At 55.2% G+C, this 20,922-nt stretch overlaps 2 protein-coding genes across 4 annotated transcripts in view; one reads left to right on the top strand and one right to left on the bottom strand.

Moving 5' to 3' along the window:
- TNFAIP8L1 (TNF alpha induced protein 8 like 1) overlaps positions 1–5,660 on the top strand; it is a 16,364-nt gene extending 10,704 nt beyond the window's left edge. For both annotated transcript variants that reach the window (XM_012503472.2, XM_030795977.1), the window contains exon 2: positions 1,979–5,660. In XM_012503472.2, the coding sequence (XP_012358926.2) occupies positions 1,982–2,542 (561 nt within the window). In that variant the 5' untranslated portion in view covers positions 1,979–1,981 and the 3' untranslated portion in view covers positions 2,543–5,660. The remainder of the gene's footprint in view (positions 1–1,978) is intronic.
- MYDGF (myeloid derived growth factor) lies at positions 4,612–20,922 on the bottom strand. 2 transcript variants are annotated; one of them, XM_003280567.3, is made up of 6 exons: positions 20,644–20,922; positions 19,081–19,131; positions 15,506–15,567; positions 11,071–11,152; positions 10,322–10,394; positions 7,622–8,159 (listed from the first exon to the last, which is right to left on the bottom strand). In XM_003280567.3, exons 1-6 carry the CDS (start codon positions 20,815–20,817, stop codon positions 8,080–8,082), a joined length of 522 nt encoding a protein of 173 aa, XP_003280615.1. In that variant the 5' UTR covers positions 20,818–20,922; the 3' UTR covers positions 7,622–8,079. The 2 variants fall into 2 exon arrangements, with proteins under 2 accessions (XP_030651838.1, XP_003280615.1); XM_030795978.1 differs by lacking the exons at positions 7,622–8,159; positions 10,322–10,394 and adding an exon at positions 4,612–5,513.

Genomic DNA, 20,922 nt, shown 5'->3' with positions numbered 1-20,922 from the left:
AGTGAGAGAGACCGGGGGCGGGTCTCAGGCCCTCCCTCCTCCCCCAGTTCTTCCACACTCGCCTCTTCATTCAGCAGACGTTTCTGGAGTCTGCAGGGACACCGTGGATAAGGAATTGGGCCCATGACCTCACCTGCGGCCTGGGGTGAGGCAGACCAGTTGGGGTGCAGAGCTGAGGAGCAGAGGAGCAATGGGGATGCCTGGGGAACCTGTGGCTCAGAGGAGGCAGAGACTTGGGGGCCAAAGTGATGGGATGTGTAGGAGTTTACCAGGGAAGAGGCAGGGGCTTGGGGGCCAGGCTTTGGGGGATGTATAGGAGTTCACCAGGGAGGAGATGGGGCCTTAGGGTATTGGGGTCCACAGGGAAGAGTCAGGGCTCCAAGTGAGGTGTGGGGCTTGGTCCTGGGAGCTTTGAGGAGCTGTCAGCTGGTTCTCAGCAGGTAAGGGCTATGCCCTACTCTGAGATTTAGGAAGAATTCCAGAGCTGCAGGAAGGAGGTGGGTGGAGGGGGAAGCTCCAGGGCTGGGGAAATTGGGCAGGCTACAGGGCAGGGTGGACAGAGAAAAGGAGCAGACAGGGACAGGGGGATGGTTCTACAGTCAGAGGCCTGGCCCTTGTGCCTCGAGAGCTGGCCAGCCTCTCACCTTGGCCACCTCCCCTGTCCCAGCCTGGACGGGGGCTGTCCAAGTCAGTGTTTCCCTGTTGGAGGAATCATTGGAGCTGTGCCTTCTCAGAAACCCCACAAATGGCCCCCTGTGAACCCACCACTCCCTGGCTCACTCGGGGCTGAAGGCCTTGGGCATGCCTGTTATAAACCCTGTCGGGGGCCGGGCGCGGTGGCTCACACCTGTAATCCCAGCACTTTGGGAGGCCAAGGTGGGCAGATCACGAGGTCAGGAGATCGAGACCATCCTGGCTAACACGGTGAAACCCCGTCTCTATGAAAAATACAAAAAATTAGCCGGGTGTGGTGGCGGGTGCCTGTAGTCCCAGCTACTCCGGAGGCTGAGGCAGGAGAATGGCGTGAATCCGGGAGGTGGAGCTTGCAGTGAGCCGAGATTGCGCCACTGCACTCCAGCCTGGGCGACAGAGGGAGACTGTCTAAAAAAAAAAAAAAAAAAAAAAAAATTATATAAATAAATAATAAATAAACCAACCCTGCGGGGGCAGTGGGACTGGAGGCACTGCCATAGTAACGGGGCTCCTCCACCCTGAACAGCCCCGCGTCTGGGGCTCACTCGGAACCCCACCTCATGGAGCTGTGGGGTGAGGGTGGGGAGTGTTGAGCTGGACCTAGGGGAATGGAACGGAACCCCCTGTAACAATCACCTTGAGCCCCTTCTCAGCTCATAGCAAGGATATGATGGGTTTGAGGGCTGGCGTCAGGCCCTACAGATAGTGGGGTTTAGAAGGGCCTTCTCTGTTTGTTTATAATAATAATCATAATAATCAATAAAAAATAAAATTTTTGATTTTTTGTAGAGATAGGGTCTTGCTATGTTGCCCAGGCTGGTCTCAAACTCCTGGCCTCAAGCAGTTCTCCTGCCTCAACCTCCCAGAGCACTGGGACCACAGGCATGAACCACAGGCTTGAATTATAGGCTGGAGTGCGGTCGCATGGTCTTAGCTCACTGCAACCTCCGCCTCCCGGGTTCAAGGGCTTCTCCTGCCTCAGCCTCCCAAGTAGCTGGGATTACGGGCGCCCACCACCAAGCCTGGCTAATTTTTGTATTTTTAGCACAGATGGGGTTTCACCATGTTGGCCAGGCTGGTCTCAAACTCCTGACCTCGACCTCAGGTGATCCACCCGCCTAGGCCTCCCAAATTGCTGGGATTACAGGCATGAGCCACTGCGTCTAGCATGACACTTTTTAAAGAAACAACTTCCGTTAGGCCCTCTGGGGTCTGTGGTATTGTCACCTCTTCTGTGTGAGTGCCCCAATGTGCAAAACTGATGGCTGGTCTGTGTCCCCTGCAGGCCATGGACACCTTCAGCACCAAGAGCCTGGCTCTGCAGGCGCAGAAGCAGCTCCTAAGTAAGATGGCGTCCAAGGCAGTGGTGGCCGCGCTGGTGGATGACACCAGTAGCGAGGTGCTGGACGAGCTGTACCGCGCTACCAGGGAGTTCACGTGCAGCCGCAAGGAGGCCCAGAAGATGCTCAAGAACCTGGTCAAGGTGGCCCTGAAGCTGGGACTGCTGCTGCGTGGGGACCAGCTGGGCGGTGAGGAGCTGGCGCTGCTGCGGCGCTTCCGCCACCGGGCGCGCTGCCTGGCCATGACGGCCGTCAGCTTCCACCAGGTGGACTTCACCTTCGACCGGCGCGTGCTGGCCGCCGGGCTGCTCGAGTGCCGCGACCTGCTGCACGAGGCCGTGGGCCCCCACCTGACCGCCAAGTCCCACGGCCGCATCAACCACGTGTTCGGCCACCTGGCCGACTGCGACTTCCTGGCTGCACTCTATGGCCCCGCCGAGCCCTACCGCTCCCACCTGCGCAGGATCTGCGAGGGCCTGGGCCGGATGCTGGACGAGGGCAGCCTCTGAGCCCCGGGGCCGCCCGACCGCGCCCCTCACGCCTTTTGGGGCTCTCCTGCTGTGCGTGGGTGGGGTTTATGGGTTTTTTTCCACCTCTTTTCTCCCAATCGGACTCCGGCCAAACTCCCCTAGACAGGTGGGTGACCTGTCCCCTTTGAGAGGATGCTGAGGCATCTGTAGCAGCTGTTTCAAACATTGATGTCACCTCTCCTCCTGGCCCCCCACCCAGTGGGGAGGGGAATTCGGGGCCCTACTCTGGGGACCACCTTCCACCCCGTATGTACTTTCTGGGCCACACCGACCCCTGGGTCGCTTGATGTAAAAGCCAAATCTGCTGCTGCTTCCCACTTGATCATGTCGCCTGGGATTTTCATCCCCTCGCACAAGGACTAGGGGTTCACATGGTGAACTGGGGGAAGGGGAGTGTTAGGGGGCAAGTCGCAGCACCCCCCACCCCCGCCATCCATAAACTCACGTCCTAACCCCCAGGACCTCAGAAGATGATCTGATTTGGAAATAAGATCATTACAGATGGAATTAGTTCAGATGATGTCATCTTGGAGTAGGGTGGGCCCCAATTCAAGGACTGAGGTCCTTAAAAAATGGGGGCCCGGGGCAGGGCGCGGTGGCTCACGCCTGTAATCCCAGCACTTCGAGAGGCTGAGGCGGACGGATCACAAGGTCAGGAGATTGAGACCATCCTGGCTAACACGGTGAAACCCCATCTCTACTGAAAATACAAAAAATTAGCCGGGCATGGTGGCACGTGCCTGTAGTCCCAGCTACTCGGGAGGCTGAGGCAGGATAATCGCTTGAACCAGGAGGTGGAGGTTGCAGTGAGCCAAGATCGCAGCACTGCACTCCAGCCTGGGTGACAGAGCAAGACTCTGTCTCAAAAAAAGAAGGGGGGGAGTGGGGGATTGGGGCCAGGTGCAGTGGCTCACTCCTGTAATTCCAGCACTTTGGCAGGCTGAGGCAGGAGAATTGCTTGAGCTCAGGAGTTCAAGACCAGCCTGGGCAACAAGGTGAGACCCTCGTCTCTATAAAAAAAAATTATTGTGGTGGGCCAGGCGTGGTGGCTCACACCTGTAATCCCAGCACTTTGGGAGGCTGAGGTGGGCAGATCACAAGGTCAAGAGATCGAGACCATCCTGGCCAACATGGTGAAACCCCGTCTCTGCTAAAAATACAAAAATTAGCCGGGCATGGTGGTGCATGCCTGTAGTCCCAGCTACTCGGGAGGCTGAGGCAGGAGAATCGCCTGAACCTGGGAGGCGCAGGTTGCAGGGAGGCGGAGGTTGCAGTGAGCCGAGATCGACCACTGCACTCAGCCTGGTGACAGAGCGAGACTCGTCTCAAAAAAAAAAAAAAAAAAATTACTCTAGTGGTGCGCACGTATAATCCCAGCTACTTGAGAGATGACGAGGGAAGATCACTTGAGCCCAGGAGTTAGAGGCTGCAGTGACCGATGATCATGCCACTGCACTCCAGCTTGGGTGAGAGTGGGACTCTGTCTTAAAAAAAAAAGGATTTGGACACAGACATGCATGCAAGGAAGGCCAAGGATGCCGGCCACCACCAGGAGCTGGGAGAGGCACGGGGCAGATCCCCCTCAGCCTTGGAGGGACCTAGCCTCACCTTCATCTCAGACTTGCGGCCCAGAGAACTGAATGAGAATAAATGTGCGTGAAGCCCCTCAGTCCACAGGATGTGGTCCTGGAAGCCCCCCACTCAAGAAGGCTCCAGTGAATGCTGGCACGTTCAGCCAGGATGCCTCCATGAAGCTGGAGACCTCTGCCCTGGGTCGGGAGGAGAAACTGCTCCAATCCAGGGACTGCCACGTGGGAGGGGACGGAGCGTGCCCCCCTCCCAGGGGTGAGGGGGGACCCACCTGAGCTGTGTGCACATTTTGTTTATTTATTGTTTCGAGACAGTCTCGCTGTGTCACTAGGCTGGAGTGCAGTGGTGAAATCTCGGCTCATTGCAGCTGCTTCCTCCCAGGCTCAAGTGATCCTCCCACCTCAGCCCCGGGTAGCTGGGACTACAGGCGTACATCACCACAGCCAGCTAATCTTTGGATTTTTTGTAGACAGAAGGTCTCACCATGTTGCCCAGGATGGTCTCGAACTCCTGGGCTCAAGCGACCTACCTATCTCGGCCTCAAAAAGTGTGCACATTGTAATATTGTGATTTCATGTTTGGACAATCAGCAACCAACCAGCCAACGATGTTGCTTTTATAAGACAGACCCGAGAAAGCAAAGCTCGGCTGTCGTCTTGGCTGTGGTACCACCCACGAGATGCGGTGATTCTCAGCTCGGGGCGTGGAGGCGTGGTGTGGGGGAGTCTATTTGCCATTTTTGTTTGTCAGCAGGGGGCATGGGTTCTCAAAGGTTGCAAAATGGTGCTGCAGGTCAGGAAGGTTATTTTGGGTGCCTGTGGGGGGAGGTGAAACGAGGTCCCATGACTGTTTTGCAGAACCTTGTCTGTGGAGGGTAGAGGTTGCGGCAGGGGCCTGTGGGCCTTACTTGGTGAGAAGGTAGGTCTAGCCGGCTCCATCCAGTATTTGAGACATTTGGAATTTGCCTGCATTTAAAACCAAGAGATCACACACACCCGTCTGGATTTGGAGTTTCTCTTGAAAACTCGCCAATTGGGCCATCTGAGCCTGCACTGACGCCTGGTGAAGCTGTGCAGGGGCCGCCCCTCTCCCTTTCGCCACAGTCCTCTCCACTCCCTTTCGCCTCTCCCTGGCCTGCTGCACTCACTGATAGGAAATTCTGACCCCAGACTCGGAGCAGCCTTCCCGTGGTTCGGTTTTTGCTTCCGCAAAAAAGCCAAAGGCCTTGGCCAGAGAGCCAGCTGTTCCTACCTCTACCCCACGCTTCCAAGGCAACCTTCTCCGCTTATCTTAGGCCGAGAGATCTTCAAGAACGTACATGGATTCTGATTTTCTCACGAAGTCCCGATGGAACCCTGTGCTGTTGAGACATCAATGTGCAAAACTCTCCGTGTCCCTGTTGGGCTGTCCAGATAGTCTGGACTCTTGTAAATTTGAGATTTAATTAAAGGAAACAAACCAAATAGAACTACGGAACAATTTAAATAAAAGCACACACCAGCCTGGGCGCAGTGGCTCATGTCAGTAAACCTAGTGCTTTGCGAGGCCGAGGCAGGAGGATCACTTGAGCCAAGGAGTTCAAGACCACCCTGGGCCACATGGCGAGACCCTAGCTCTAAAATATATATATATATAAGGCCAAGTGCAGTGGCTCACGCCTGTGATCCCAGCACATCGAGAGGCTGAGGCAGGCAGATCACTTGAGGTCAGGAGTTCAAGACCAGCCTGGCCAAGATGGTGAGACCCCATCTCTACTAAAAAGTACAAAAATTAGCTGGGCGTGGCGGGGGGTGCCTGTAATCCCAGCTACTTGGGAGGCTGAGGCAGGAGAATCACTTGAACCTGGGAGGCGGAGGTTGCAGTGAGCTGAGATCGTGCCACTGCACTCCAGCCTGGGCAACAGAGTGAGACTTGGTCTCAGAAACAGAATAAAAAAATAAAAAATTATAGCCAGTCAGGGTGGCATGCACATGTGGTCCCACCTATCTGGAAGGATGGCTTGGACCCAGGAGGTTGAGGCTGCGGTGAGCCGAGATCGCACCACTGCACCCCAGCCTGGGTGATGGAGCAAGATCCAGTCTCAAAAAAAAAAAGCACACATATGCACATGTAGGGTCAGAGTGAAGCTCCTGTGTGTTCCGAGATGCCCTGATGTGTGCTGGTGCATCAGGCCACCCGGGCATCACCCTTGACAGCCAGGGATCTGGAAGCTGTGGGTGAATCCCAGCTGACCAGGAAAGAGTCCCCCCGCCTTGGCCGGGGTATGGGTGGCGGGCACTGTTTCCCACAGCCTTTTCTGCACAGGAGGCCCTGGCAACCCTGTCGTGCTCATCTTCTGGGCCCTGTGGAGCCTCAGAGTCGAGAGCTGGAAAGGCTCCTGGCCCTGGGGGGGTCTTCAGACCTCAGAGCACGGCCATTCTTGGTCTAGGGGCCCTTCCCACGGACGTGTGCAGCTGTCAGGCCTTTCCTCACGTGGTGGCATCAAGTGTGTACTGGGAAGTCAAGGCTGGCTGGTTCTTTTTTTTTTGAGACAAGGTGTCACTCTGTGGCCCAGGCTGGACTGCAGTGGTACGATCTTGGCTCACTGCTGCACTGGACTCCTGGGTTCAAGCAATTCTCCTGCCTCAGGCTCCTGAGTAGCTGGGATTACAGGTGTGCACCACCACACCTGGCTGATTTTAAAATTATTAATTTTTTGGTAGAGATGGGGGTCTTGCTATGTTGCCTCAGCTGGTCTTGAACTCCTAGTGTCAAGCGATTCTCCCACCTTAGCCTCTCGAAGTGCTGGGATTTATAGGCGTAAACCATCCTGTCTAGTCTGTTTTTTTTAGTCACTGTTGCAACCCATCTTCAAAAAACTAAGGGAGGCTGGCCACAGTGGCTCATGCCTATAATCCCAGCACTTTGGGAGGCCGAGGCAGGTGGATCGCTTGAGCCCAGTTTGAAACCAGCCTGAGCAACATGGCAAAACCCTGTCTCTATCAAAAGAAGATGCAAAAATGAGCCGGGCATGGTGGCGCGTGCCTGTAGTCCCAGCTACTTGGAAGGCTGAGGTGGGAGGATCGCTTGAGCCCAGGATGTGGAGGTTGCAGTGAGCCGTGGTTACACCACTGCACTTCAGCCTGGGTGACAGGAGAAGACCCTGTCTCAAAAGAAAAACAAACTAAGGGAAACCAACGACCCAGGCTGCGGAGAGCAGGTCGGCCTTGGAACATCCTCCTGCACTGGGGCCTGTGGCAGCCACAGGAACCCGAGTGTGAATTCACAGCATGTGGGGGACCCAGGGACAGCGAGTGCCAAGGGGGGAAGGGGGCAAGTTCACATACGGCCACCTTGGGATCTCGCACTTTGATGCCTGCAGAGAAGTCCCACCCGGAGACACTGCCCACCTGCCCACGGTGGGGCAGTGTCAGCAGCGTCTGAGCCCCTGACCCGCAACGGCCAGCTGGGAGGGCCCAGGCTGTGGGGTTGCTTTTTAACGTTCTTATTTATTTAAATATGAAAAAACATTTAATCTCTTCCCAGTTCATCTGAAAGGAGGTCCCCTGGGTAAACATAGGAAAGCAGTTCTGCAGGCTCATGAAGGACGCTCAGCTGGAGGTCGGGGGGAGCACGGCTGCTTTCCCCAGCGTGGCCCCCATGTTCCCCACCCTCTTTGTGCCCTGGATCTGCGATCCTGAGTCCAGAAGAGCTCAGCAGGAAGTGGGAACTGAGAAGCTGTTGGGAGCCAGGAGGGCCCTGGGCCCTCTGTTCTCTGCCTCAGGGCTTCAGCCACCCTGCAAGCCCCTCCGGACAAGGCAACATCAGCCCCGGTAGAAAACTTGAGTCCCTCCTAGAAAACCAGTGATGTGCTGGCCTTTTCAGGGCCACAGGCCCCTTCACCTTCACCGGAGATGAGAAGGCACCACCCGCAACAGGGCTGCTGGTCACAGCTCAGTGCGCGATGCCTTGGCCACAATCACCAGCTTGGACAGCTCGGCCTTGAATGCCCCGGGCCTGTGAGCCACTGCAAGAAAGAAACACATGGTTGGGCCCTCAACACTGAAAATTCTCAGAAGTCCTGAGGATTTGGGGTGGGTGAGCAGGGAATGGGAGCAGTCCCCAAAGCAGACTCCCATGTGAAAAGGCCCCAGGCACTGAAAGTCTTATGGGTGACAGGAAAACAGTGATGTGGAGGGTAAGGTTGGCGGGGCTAACATAGATGGCAGGCAGCATGAAGCCACAGAAAGACCTGAGGTGGGAAGAACCCTGGTCATTTGTGCCACGTTGTCAAGAAGAGATGCAGAAAGGGGCCAGAAGAAGCCCAGGAAGGAGATGATCCTGGCCTGAACAGGATGCAGGGTGGGTCAGGCTGCAAGACCTCCTGCTCAGTGGGTGAACCTGTCTGAGGCCCACACGACACTTCTCCAGCAGGGTCAGAACTCTGGCTTCCACTGCTTCACCCAAGTCTCCTGGCCCTACCTGCTGTGTCCACTCCCTTGCCTCCCACCCTTGCCTCAGCTTGGCGCCTCCGATTCCTCTGCTTAGCATTGGCGCCATGCAGCTGAATGTGGCTTGAGGACACTGGTGCTGCTCAGGCAACCAAAGAAGGACCCTGATGTTTCCCAGTGACCCCTGCAGCCTCCCCTTGGCATGCCACAGTCCTAACCTCAAAGCCCTGATGGTTTCTACTTTGTTTTACTTCATTTATTTATTAAATTTTATTTATTTTTTTGAGATGAGAGTCTTCCTCTGTTGCCCAGGCTGGAGTGCAGTGGTGCAGTCTCGACTTACTGCAACCTCCTGCTCCCAAGTTCAAGAGATTCTCCTGTCTCCGCCTCCTGAGTGGCTGGGATTACAAGCATGTGCCACCATACTTGGCTAATTTTTGGTATTTTTAGTAGAGACGGGGTTTCACCATGTTGGCCATGCTGGTCTGGAACTCCTGGCCTCCCAAAGTACTGGGATTACAGGTGTGAGCCACCATTCCCAGCCCTATTTATTGTTTTTGAGACGGAGTCTTACTCTGATGCCCAGGCTGGAGTGCAGTGGTGCGATCATAGCTCAATGCAGCCTCGACCTCCTGGGCTCAAATAATCCTCCCACCTCAGCCTCCTGAGTAGCTGAGACTACAGGTGCGCACCACCATACCTGCCTAATTTTTTTTTCTTTTTAAAACGGCATTGGCCAGGCGCGGTGGCTCACGCCTGTAATCCCAGCACTTTAGGAGGCCGAGGCGGGCAGATCACGAGGTCAGGAGATCGAGACCATCCTGGCTACCACGGTGAAACCCCGTCTCCACTAAAAATACAAAAAATTAGCCGGGCAAGGTGGTGGGCGCCCGTAGTCCCAGCTACGCGGGAGGCTGAGGCAGGAGAATGGCGTGAACTCCAGGGGGCGGAGCCTGCAGTGAGCCAAGATCATGCCACTGCACTCCAGCCTGGGTGAAAGAGCGAGACTCCGTCTCAAAAAATAAATAAATAAATAAAAATAAAATAAAAATAAAATAAAATAAAATAAAATGGAATCTTGCTGTCTTCCAGGCTGGAGTACAGTGGCACGACCTCAGCTCACTACAACCTCCATCTCCCAGGTTCCAGCAATTCCCGACTAGCTGGGATTACAGGTGCGCACCACCACGCCTGGCTAATTTTTTGCATTTTTAGTAGAGATGGGGTTTCACTATGTTGGCCAAGCTGGTCTCGAACTCCTGACCTCAAGTGTTCCGCCCGCCTCGGCCTCCCAAAGTGCTGGGATTACAGGCGTGAGCCACCGCGCCCAGCCTAATTTTTTAAAAAATTTTGTAGAGACAGGGTCTTGTTATGTTGCCCAGGCTGGTCTTGACCTCCTGGGCTCCAATGATCCTTCCACCTTAGCCTCCTGAGCAGCTGGGATAACAGGCATGAGCCACCGTGCCCAGCTAAGATAAAGTTCTAGTGGCACACAGCCATACCCATTCATGGACATACTGTCTGCAGCAGCTTTGTGCCACAATGGCACAGCTCAGACAGAACCCACAGTGCCACAAAGCTGAAGATACTGACGAGGTGGCCTTTATAGAATCAGTTTGTGGATGCCTGGTCTACAGTCTCCAGGACCCCTATGGTCGACACCCCCTCCAAACCACCGCAATTGCCCACCCTTCGATGGGGGTGGCGTCACCTCTACCCCATCCCCATCTTTCCGCACCTGCTGTTTTGGTCACTTCAAATTCCTCAGTTTTCAGGGGGACATCACTTTCCCTTTCAAATGCGGCTTTAGACTGAAAGAGAATGAGTGGAAACTTTACCAGGGCCATTTCAATGCTCATCATTAGGAAAACGATTCAGTTTGCTTTCCAGAGAAGCGCAGACTAAAGCTTTGTACTTTTACTAGAGAGCGAGAGGAAACTTTTTCGTTTTTGAGCCAGGACCTCACTCTACTGTCCAGGCTGGAATGCAGCGGTGCAATCATAGCTCACTGCAGCTTCAAAGTCCTGGACTCAAGTGATCCTCCTGCTTCGGCCTCCTGAGTAGCTGCGACTACGGGTGCATGCCAACACGCCTGGCTATTTTTCTTTTTTACTTTTGGTAGATACAGGGTCTTGCTATGTTGCCTAGGCTGGTATCAAATTCCTGGCCTCAAGTAATCCTCCTGCCTCAGCCTCCCAAAGTGCTGGGATTACTGGTGTGAACCGCCGCGCCTGGCCTGTAGAAGTCTTTTCTGGCATATACAAGAGAAGCCAGCAGCAACAGGTTACCAAACCCCCGTGCCCCGGTGCCTCCTGGCCTGAGGGCATCTGTGTGCCAGGTTCCTGCAAGTTACATACCCTACCTCTGCAGGATTCGCTGTCCCCTCTCCTCCCTGTTCCCGTGGAGCCCTCTTGTGGCAGGACATCTCACAGCTGCCCCAGTGCACAGAAGCCGCACCCGGAGCCTGCCCCACCCCAAGATACTCACGTAGGCCATGGCGTACTCGATCTCAGCGCCCCGCACCTCCGCCTTGAACTGTGTGAAGTACAGATAGGACTTCCCCTGGGGCCTGCAGAGGAAGAGGGGCGAGGGAGTCAGGCCAGGCCTGCTGGGTCTGGGTCTGTGTGCCCTGGAAGTAGCCCTGCCAGGGACTCAGGCTGGGGTCAGCAGATCTCGTGCCTGCTTCTCAACATGGACACCATTCCCAAGCACCTGCCGACTGGGAAGGACGGATGGGGCCCTCTCAACAGCAGACCCTCTTTCTTTTGTGCCAGAATGTTTTTTTTTTTTTTTTTTTTTTTTTTGGAGACGAGTCTCACTCTGTTGCCCAGGCTGAATGGCAATGGCACAATCTCAACTCACTGCAGCCTCTGCCTCCTGGGTTTAAGTGATTCTCCTGCCTCAGCCTCCCTTGTAGCTGGGATTACAGGCACCCGTGACCACATCCGACTAATTTTGGTATTTTTAGTAAAAACAGGGTTTCACCATGTTGGCCAGCCTGGCCTGAATCCCTGACCTCAAGTGATCTGCCCACCTCGGCCTCCCAGAGAGCTGTGATTAGAGGTGTGAGCCACTGTGCCTGGCCCCTTTGTGCCAGAATGTTCTTCCAGCTCATTCACAGACACGCCTCTCTCCCCTGTGGGCCGGGAGCTGCTCTGGGACAGGACCCCATGTCCACTCACTGCACATGGCTTCCTGGGTGCCGACAGCAATCCAGGTACTGCGACGGGGGCTGGGGCTGGGCAATGAGAGGCCGGTAAAGGCTTTCCAGAGGGCGTTGACTAGGAGGTACAGGAGTTAACTAAGAATTGGGGAGGATCATCTGCCCAGGTCTCTAGGAGGCTGCTAACGGGGGCTTCTAAGGAACTGGAGTGGCAGAAGGTGCCAGAAGGTGACAGCAGGGGATGATGGCATCTCTGGTGTGAAGCGAGTGTGATGGGGATGGAGGGGCAGCAGGGGGGCCATTTCTGTGGAAGCCCTAGCTGGGGTTCTATGTGCATGGGTGGGGCGGGGGTATCCAGGGAGCCCTAGATTCTTCTTTAAGCCCTAGCACCGCCAACAGGCCTGGTCAGGGAGGGTCCAGTCACTGTCTGAGATGAGGAGGCCTGGGGTGGCAGGTCTCCAGGGCTGAGCATGCCCCTGGGGAGCTTTTGTGGGGGTTGGACAGGAGGATTCAGGCTCAAGGTGAGCCCAGCCACCATCCCAACTGCTCCGGACCTGCACCTGCCCAGATGCCCACTGGGGAGCTGGCACTCAGGGGTCCATGCAGGGCGGTGGCCTGCAGACAGACGGTGGCGACTGTGGGCTTCCCCATGACTACAGGGCGGCCTCTGCAGGGTCTCTCTGGGCTGATGGGGCCTATCTCCTCTCAATGACCCTGCTGATGCCTCCTGGGGCCTTGGCCTGCCCGTGACGCAGCCAGTCCCATGGAGTGGGTGAGAATTTCCCCAGAAACAACTGGGTGAACACCTGCTGTTTGTAAAGCGCCCCGAAGGGCACGGCAGGACAACGCCCACATGAGGCAGCAAATCACACCTTGTCCTTCAATTAAACGTCGCCACTCCCTGATCTCCGTCTCCCATTTGTCAACATGCTTTAACCCGACCGCAGTGGTAGAACTATAGCTTGGACTTCTCCCTCCAAAGTGTCTGCACAAAATAAATGCTCAAGAAATACCCACTGTTTGGGCTGAGACATTCTGGGCCAAGGATCAGGGAAGACGGGACAAGATTCCTGAAGCCCCCTGACCCCCTCCCCACTGGGGGGGGGCCGACGACGTCCGTCCCTTCATGACCTTGCCCAGATTGAGCTGTGATCTAGGCAGTGGGGTTACGAGAATGAGTGGGGCAAGTGGAGCAGGGATAAGCCCATAAACCATGAGCCTGACAGAGGATGGCGGCAGGGGCAGAATCGGGCGGCGTCTGGGGAGACTTGCGGAGGGGCTGTGGACCCAGATGCATGTGTGTTTGGGCAGGTAGAAGAGTGCACAGCTTTTGTCTGATTCCCAGATGTCTGCACCCCAAGAAGGCTATGAGCCATCAGGCTGGTCCTTCAGAGAACATGCTGGTAAAGACCTGCCTGAGGGGAAACAGCTGGGGCCCTTCTGGCGGGACACACTCCCCGGGAGATAGCATCATCCAAACCTCCACAGCCACTACCCCACAGACTCCCACACCTGTCACCTACCTAGCTCGTCCCCAGACCAGACCTGCACCAGCTCCGCCAGTTCCACCAGGACTCTGCCCAGCACCTTCCTCCTCCTCCTACCCCAGCTAGCTGATTCTACAGCCTCCAATCTGTGCCCTCCCCTCCTCCCTGTCCTCATTTTACACAGCCTCCAATCTACCCTCCCACCCACCCCATCCCTCTCCATCTCCCTCCCCACCCACCCCATCCTCCTTCTACAGCCTCCAATCTATACTCCCCACCCACCCCATCCTCATTCTACAGCCTCCAATCTGTGCCCTCTCCACCCACCCCACCCCATCCTCATTCTACACAGCCTCCAATCTACCCTCCCCCACCCCACCCCTATCCTCATTCTACAGCCTCCAATCTACCCTCCCCACCCCATCCCGTCCTCATTCTACACAGCCTCCAATCTGTACCCTCTCCACCCCATCCTCATTCTACACAGCATCCAGTCTACCCTCCCCACCCACCCTATCCTCATTCTACACAGCCTCCATCTGTGCCCTCTCCACCCACCCCATCCTCATTCTACAGCCTCCAATCTACCCTCCCCCCCACCCCCCCCCCCCCCCCCCCCCCCCCCCCCCCCCCCCCCCCCCCCATCCTCATTCTACCAGCCTCCAATCTACCCTCCCACCCACCCCATCCTCATTCTACACAGCCTCCATCTTACCCTCCCCACCCACCCCATCCTCATTCTACACAGCCTCCAATCTCCCTCCCACCCACCCCATCCTCATTCTACACAGCCTCCAATCTGTGCCCTCCCCACCCACCCCATCCTCATTCTACACAGCCTCCAATCTGTGCCTCCCCACCCACCCCATCCTCATTCTACACAGCCTCCAATCTGTGCCCCCCCCCCCCCCCTCTCCCCCCACCCATCCCATCCTCATTCTACACAGCCTCCAATCTACCTTCCCCACCCACCGCATCCTCATTCTACAAAGCCTCCAATCTACCCTCCCCACCCACCCCATCCTCATTCTACAAAGCCTCCAATCTGTGCCCTCCCCACTCACCCCATCCTCATTCTACAAAGCCTCCAATCTGTGCCCTCTCCACCCACCCCATCCTCATTCTACAAAGCCTCCAATCTACCCTCCCCAACCACCCCATCCTCATTCTGCACAGCCTCCAATCTGTGCCCTCTCCACCCACCCCATCCTCACTTTGCACAGGTTTCAATCTGCGCCCCACCCCCAACCCCCGACTCCATCCTGGTCAGTGCCTGGAGGGGCTCCCTGCCTCAGCCTGCCTCCTTCAGCCAGAGGGATCTGAGCTCCACAAGTCCCTGCAGGGAGCCCTCTGGAATAGGACTCAGCCAGGAAAAGAAATGAGGCTGACACAGGCCTCAGCACGGATGAGCCTTGAGGACGTCACGCTCACTGAGAAGCCAGACACCAAAGGCCACACAGGGAAGGTTTGACCCCATTTCTATGCAATGTCCAGGACACGCCCATCCAGAGACAGGAGGGGGATTCGTGGCTGCCATGTGCTGGGAAGGGGAATGACTCTGATGGGAACAGAGTTTATTTTCAGAGGATGAAAATGTTCTGGAAACAGAGGTCTGGCTGCACACCTCTGACAAAGTACTCCATGCAGCTGAACTGTGAGCTTCAAATGCTGTGTTTTATGGAATTTTATCTTAATTTTTAAACATTGCCAAAAAGGGCCAGGCATGGTGGCACATGCCTGTAATCCCAGCTACTCAGGAGGCTGAGGGAGGAGAATGGCTTGAACCCAGGAGGCAGAGGTTGCAGTGAGCCAAGATCGCTCTACTGCACTCCAGCCTGGGCAACAGATGGAGACTCCATCTCAAAAAAAAAAAAAAAAAGCCAAAAAGCCCTTTGGTGAGTTCGTGTCACCCTTAGGGGAGGGTGGAGCCCCTTGGGGCCTTCCTGGGCCCTCGCCGACGCTCCGCACCCTCTGAGCTGCTTCTCCTTTTCCTGGGACCTTGCCCTGCACAGGCTCCCCCTGTCTCCCCCAGACCTTCTCAATCTCTACATCAGTGCACTTCCTTGGGGAGCACTCCCGCCCCAGCGACCCTGCCACCCCACACCTGCACATGCATGAGTCTCCCTGCTGGCCTGTCTTCCCCTCCAGGGGTGCAGCCCCCATCTGTCTGTCTGTCCTCGTCCCCTCTCATTCCCTGCCTTCCAAAGCAGCTCCCGAGGCCACAGGGCAGGCCAACAGCAGCCGGAAATGCTATCCCCACCCCGAGTCTCACCTCCAGATGGTGCAGGTGAAGTGCCGGTGGTCTTCGCTGGTCCCCAGACTCATCTGCCATTGCTGGGGACAGAAGACAGCGCGGGTCAGCCCCGGACACACAGCTGCTCTTGGAGACTTCAAGGTGTGCCTCTGATTCTATAGTCAGGCCACCTCTTCTGTACCTCCCGATTCAAGGGCTGGCCACTAAATCCCCTGCCCCGCCCTCCTGGTGGCCTGGGGTTTGCTGTCCATCTGTGATCAGGGAGCCTGCCTGTACCACACCCTTCCCATAAAAGTGGTGCCTCTAATGAGAACTACCCCAAAGTGGCTCCCAAGGATGGGGAAATAGGAACAACGTTTTTTGTTTTTTGTTTGTTTGTTTGTTTTTGTTTTTTTGAGATGGAGTCTCTCTCTGTGGCCCAGGCTAGGGTGCAGTGGCACGATCTCACCTCACTGCAACCTCCACCTCCTGGGCTCAAGCGATCCTCCCACCTCAGCCTCCCAAGTAGCTGGGACCACACCCAGTTAATTTTTGTGTTTTGCAGAATCACTGTCTTGCCATATTGCCCAGGCTGGTCTCAACCTCCTGGCCTCAAGCAATCCTCCCACCTTGGCCTCCCAAAGTGCTGAGATTACAGACATAAGCCACCACGCCAGGCCTAAGAACAACTCTTAAACACATAAAGAGATGTCCAGGTCGGGTGTGGTGGCTCACGCCTGTAATCCCAGCACTTTGGGAGGCTGAGGCAGGCGGATCACGAGGTCAGGAGATCAAGCCCATCCTGGCTAACACGGTGAAACCCCGTCTCTACTAAAAATACAAAAAAAAAATTAGCTGGATGTGATGGCAGGCGCCTGTAGTCCCAGATACTCGGGAGGCTGAGGCAGGAGAATGGCGTGAACCCCGAGGGGCGGAGCCTGCAGTGAGCCGAGATCGCGCTATTGCACTCCAGCCTGGGCGACAGCGAGACTCTGTCTCAAAAAAAAGAAAAAGAAAAAAAGAAAAATAAAGAAATGCAAGCTGAACTACAGTGAGATACCTTTTTCTCACAGGTCAGAAGGGCAAAAGCCCCCATCTGCTAACACACCATACGGGTGTGAAAACCAAGGCTATCCCAGGTCGTTGGTGGAGGTGCAACAGGTACAAGCAAAATGGAAAATGCAGGCTGGGCATGGTGGCTCATGCCTGTAATCCCAGCACTTTGGTAGGCCAAGGTGGGATGATCACTTGAACCCAGGAGTTCAAGACCAGCCTGAGCAACATAGCGAGACCCCCATCTCTAAAATGACCGGCATCTTGCAGGGTGTTACCACCAGGGAACCTGGTTAAAGGGTACTTGGATCTCTCTGGAGGATTTTTCTTACAAGTGAACATAAATCTACCATGATTATCAAAACATACAGTTTTACTTTTTTTTTTTTTTTGAGACGGAGTCTCGCTCTATCACCCAGGCTGGAGTGCAGTGGTGTGATCTCGGCTCACTGCAACCTCTGCCTCTCGGGTTCAAGCGATTCTCCTGCCTCAGCCTCCTGAGTAGCTGGGATTACAGGCCCGTGCCACCACACCCTGCTAACTTTTGTATGTTTAGTAGAGATGGGGTTTCACCATGTTAGCCAGGCTGGTCTCGAACTCCCGACCTCAGGCGATCCACCTGCCTTGGCCTCTCAAAGTGCTGGGATTACAGACGTGAGCCACTGTGCCCGGCCCAGTTTTACTTTTAAGAAAATGGACCCAGGAATCCCACTTCTGGATGGTTTTCCCACAGATGTAACTGCACTTGTACAATGAACCCTGGCCAAGGTTATTCACGGACTGGGTTGGAAGTAACCCTTAATTCATTAGTAAGGCGCTGTCAACTCCATGTGTCCATGCGATTGAAGCGCTTTACATAGGATACAGAAAAATCGCTAGGAGGCCGGGCGCCGGTAGTTCACCCCTGTAATCCCAGCACTTTGGGAGGCCAAGGCAGGCCGATGATTTGAGGTCAGCAGTTCAACATCAGCCTGGCCAACATGGCGAAACCCGTCTCAAGGTGTTCACCGGGCTAGGCTCTCATTGGTAGCTCAAGGTCCTCTTCCAAGCTCCTGTGGTTGCGGCAGATTTCAGTTCCTCTCAGTTGCAGGACTGAAGTCTTCATTTCCTTGCTGCCAGCCAGAGGCTGTTCTCAGCTCCTAGAGGCCGCCTGTATTCCCTGCCCTGCAGTTCCCTCGAGGGCAGCAGTGGCGTATGTGTCCATGTGCTTCAAATCACCCTTTCTTTTTTTTTTTGAGACAGAGTCTCGCTCTGTTGCCCAGGCTGGAGTGCAGTGGCGCGATCCTGACTCACTGCAACCCCTGCCTCCCGGATTCAAGTGATTCTCCTTCCTCAGCCTCCCAAGTAGCTGGGATGAAAGGCATGTGCCACCACGCCCAGCTAATTTTTGTAGTTTTAGTAGAGACGGGGTTTCACTATATTGGCCAGGCTGGTCTTGAGCTCCTGACTTCAGGTGATTCGCCAGTCTTGGCCTCCCAAAGTGCTGGGATCATAGGCATGAGCCACTGTGCTCGGCCCAAATCATTTTTACTGGCTCTTCTGCCACCAGCTGGAGAAAACAGCCAGCAAGGAAACAGGGACCTTGGTCCCCGAACCACAAGTAACTGAATTCTGCCAACTAAGAGCTGGAAGGAGAGGATTCTTCTCCCAGCCCAGAGAGATTTTTTTTTTTTTGAGACAGGGTCTTGCTCTGTTGCCCAGTAGCACAATCATGGCTCACTACAGCCTTGACCTCCTGGGCTCAAGTGATCCTCCCATCTCAGTCTCCCAAGTAGCTGGAACCACAGGTGCACGCCACCACGCTCAGCTAATTTTTTTATTTTCTGTAGAGACGGGGCATGAGCCACCATGCCTTGCCTGTGATACCTTTATTTATTTATTATTTATTTTTTGAGACAGAGTCTCACTCTGTTGCCCAGGCTGGAGTGCAGTGGCACAATCTTGGCTCACTGCAACCTCCGCCTCCTGGGTTCAAGTGATTCTCCTGCCTCGGCCTCCTGAGTGGCTGGGACTACAGGCATGTGCCACCATGCCCAGCTAATTTTTGTATTTTTAGTAGAGATGGGGTTGTGCCATGTTGGCCAGGCTGGTCTCGAACTCTGACCTCAGGTGATCTGCCTGCCTCAGCCTCCCAAAATGCAAGGTATCAGCCTATGATACCTTGAGTTTGGTTTTATGAAGCACACAGCTGAGCTGACCCAGACTTCTGACTTACAAAGCTATGAGATAATAAATGGGTGCTGTTTTAAGCCCCTAAGCTGTGATAACTTGTTGCACTGCATATAAAATTCAACATCCCAACAGATGCTCATGGGGATGGCAGACTCCCATCTCCCATCCCTCCTTTTGTCCAGACATTTGCTTGCTCTGTGAAATAATGACAGCAGAATCTGTCGTCACTGTTTAATGCCAATACTCTCCCTTTTTATTGGTTTAGGAAGAGTCATTCAACGAGTATAAGGTGATGTAGGTGAGACCCAACCCTGCTGTCTGCTACAGAACATCTCCATACAACAATGGATACTGGCACAGCAAGCTAGAGGGAATTCTGAACAACTCACCTCATTGGTCCCTCCTTGAGAGGCGTAAGTGAACATACACGTATATTTGTCCTAGAGAATGGAAGAAAAAAAAAGGTTTGGTAGAAGGAAATTTTTATTTTGTTTAAGAGACGGGGTCTTGCTGTCACCCAAGCTGGAGTACAGGGGCACAATCACAGCTCACTGCAGCCTCGAACTCCCAGGTTTAAGTGATTGTCTTGCCTCAGCCTCTCAAGTAACTGAGACAATAGGTGCGCAACCACCACACCTGACTAATTTTTTTTTTTTTGAGACAGAGTCTTGTTCTGTAGCCCAGGCTGAAGTGGGATGATCTCAGCTCACTGCAACTTCTGCCTCCCAGGTTCAAACGATTCTCTTGCCTCAGCCTCCTGAGTACCTGGGATTACAGGCACCTGCCACCACACCTGGCTAATTTTTCCTATTTTTGTAGAGATGGGTTTTGCCATGGGACCTGGGGACCCTGGACAAGTGAAAACTTTTCTGAGCCTCTATTTTCTGTTTCTCTTTTTTATCTGAAGCATTTTCTCATCTGTAACTTGGGCCTAACATATAAAAGACTCAGCATCACACCTAGCTATAAGGAAGTAGTCAACAAACTGGCCTGGCACGGTGGCTCACGCCTGTAATCCCATCACTTTGGGGGGCCGAGGTGGGTTATCGTCTGTGGTCAGGAGTTCAAGACCAGCCTGGCTAACATGGTGAAATCCCATCTGTACTAAAAATACAAAAATTAGTAGTCCCAGCTACTTGGGAGGCTGAGGCAGGAGAATAGCATGAACCTGGGAGGCAGAGGTTGCAGTGAGCCAAGATCGCGCCACTGCACTCCAGCCTGGGCAACAGAGTGAGGCTCCATCTCAAACAACAACAACAATTATCCGGGTGTGGTGGCACACGTCTGTAATCCCAGCTACTGGGGAGGCTGAGGCAGGAGAATTGCTTGAACCCAGAAGACTGAGGATGCAGTGAGCCGAGATCCTGCCACTGCACGCAAGTCTAAAAAGAAACAGTCAAAAAACAGTAAAGATACCGTTATTAGAGGCGGGGAAAGGGAGGCTGAGAGGGAAAGGGACTTTGCCGACAAGCTGAGTACAGGGCTGAGGGCCCAGCCTCACACCCTCGGTGAGGGGGGACCTTGTGCAATGGAAAGAAGGAGCACTTCCTCCTTCGTCGGAGCTGCAGCGACTGATTTCCTTCAGGCCCAGGAGGGCAGATACCCTTTAGCCTCCTGCTGCTCCCATCACTGACCCCTCCCCACCTCTGCGTCTGGAGGGCAGGGCTGCCTGGACACTCTTGGCAGGCGACAAGTGACAAGTGATCACGCCCCCTCAACGCCACCGGCGCCCACAAGGCCCCGCTCCCTATGAGTTCAGTCCTGCCCCAGTGATGACCCCGGCCTCACGGTCCCGCGCCCCCCACTCAGCCTCCGACCCTAACAATCCGCACCCCTTCTTCAGTACCCACCTCCGCGGTCCGCGCCCCCTCCTCAGGCCCCGCCCCCAATGCTCCGTGCCCCCTCCCCGGGCCTGCCAGCACTCAGATATGCGGGACGGCGGTGGCACATACCCCCGGGCCCACGTTATGGGAGAAGGAGTGCACTACGCCGCCGGGCCGCACGTCAAACGCCACCGTCGTGGGCTCGGACACCGCCTCCGCCGGCCTCAGCGCCACGGCCCCTAGGAGCAGCGCGGCCCACAAGCTCGCGCCGACGCCGTTCCACCCTCCGCTGGGCGCCGCCATGTTGGACTAAGATCCTCAGGGCAGGGGCGAGCGGACGGGGCGCGGCGAGGGACACGTGGAGTGTCCGCTGAAGGCCACGTCGGCGTCGGCTGTGCCACGTGACCC

This window comes from Nomascus leucogenys, chromosome 17 (genome assembly GCF_006542625.1).
Source record: "Nomascus leucogenys isolate Asia chromosome 17, Asia_NLE_v1, whole genome shotgun sequence".
Lineage (NCBI taxonomy): Eukaryota > Metazoa > Chordata > Mammalia > Primates > Hylobatidae > Nomascus > Nomascus leucogenys.
Note: the sequence above shows the minus strand (reverse complement) of the source record. Positions and strands in the feature narration are given on the sequence as shown.

What these genes read in the sequence shown, in the direction of transcription:
- MYDGF (XM_003280567.3), bottom strand. Translation starts at nt 20,817, where the DNA reads ATGGCGGCGCCCAGCGGAGGGTGGAACGGCGTCGGCGCGAGCTTGTGG. An exon ending in CCCATAACGTGGGCCCGGGG is followed by an intron (nt 19,132 to 20,643) that starts GTATGTGCCACC and finishes TCCATTCTCTAG; the next exon opens with GACAAATATACGTGTATGTT. An exon ending in TCGAGTACGCCATGGCCTAC is followed by an intron (nt 10,395 to 11,070) that starts GTGAGTATCTTG and finishes ATTCTCTTTCAG; the next exon opens with TCTAAAGCCGCATTTGAAAG.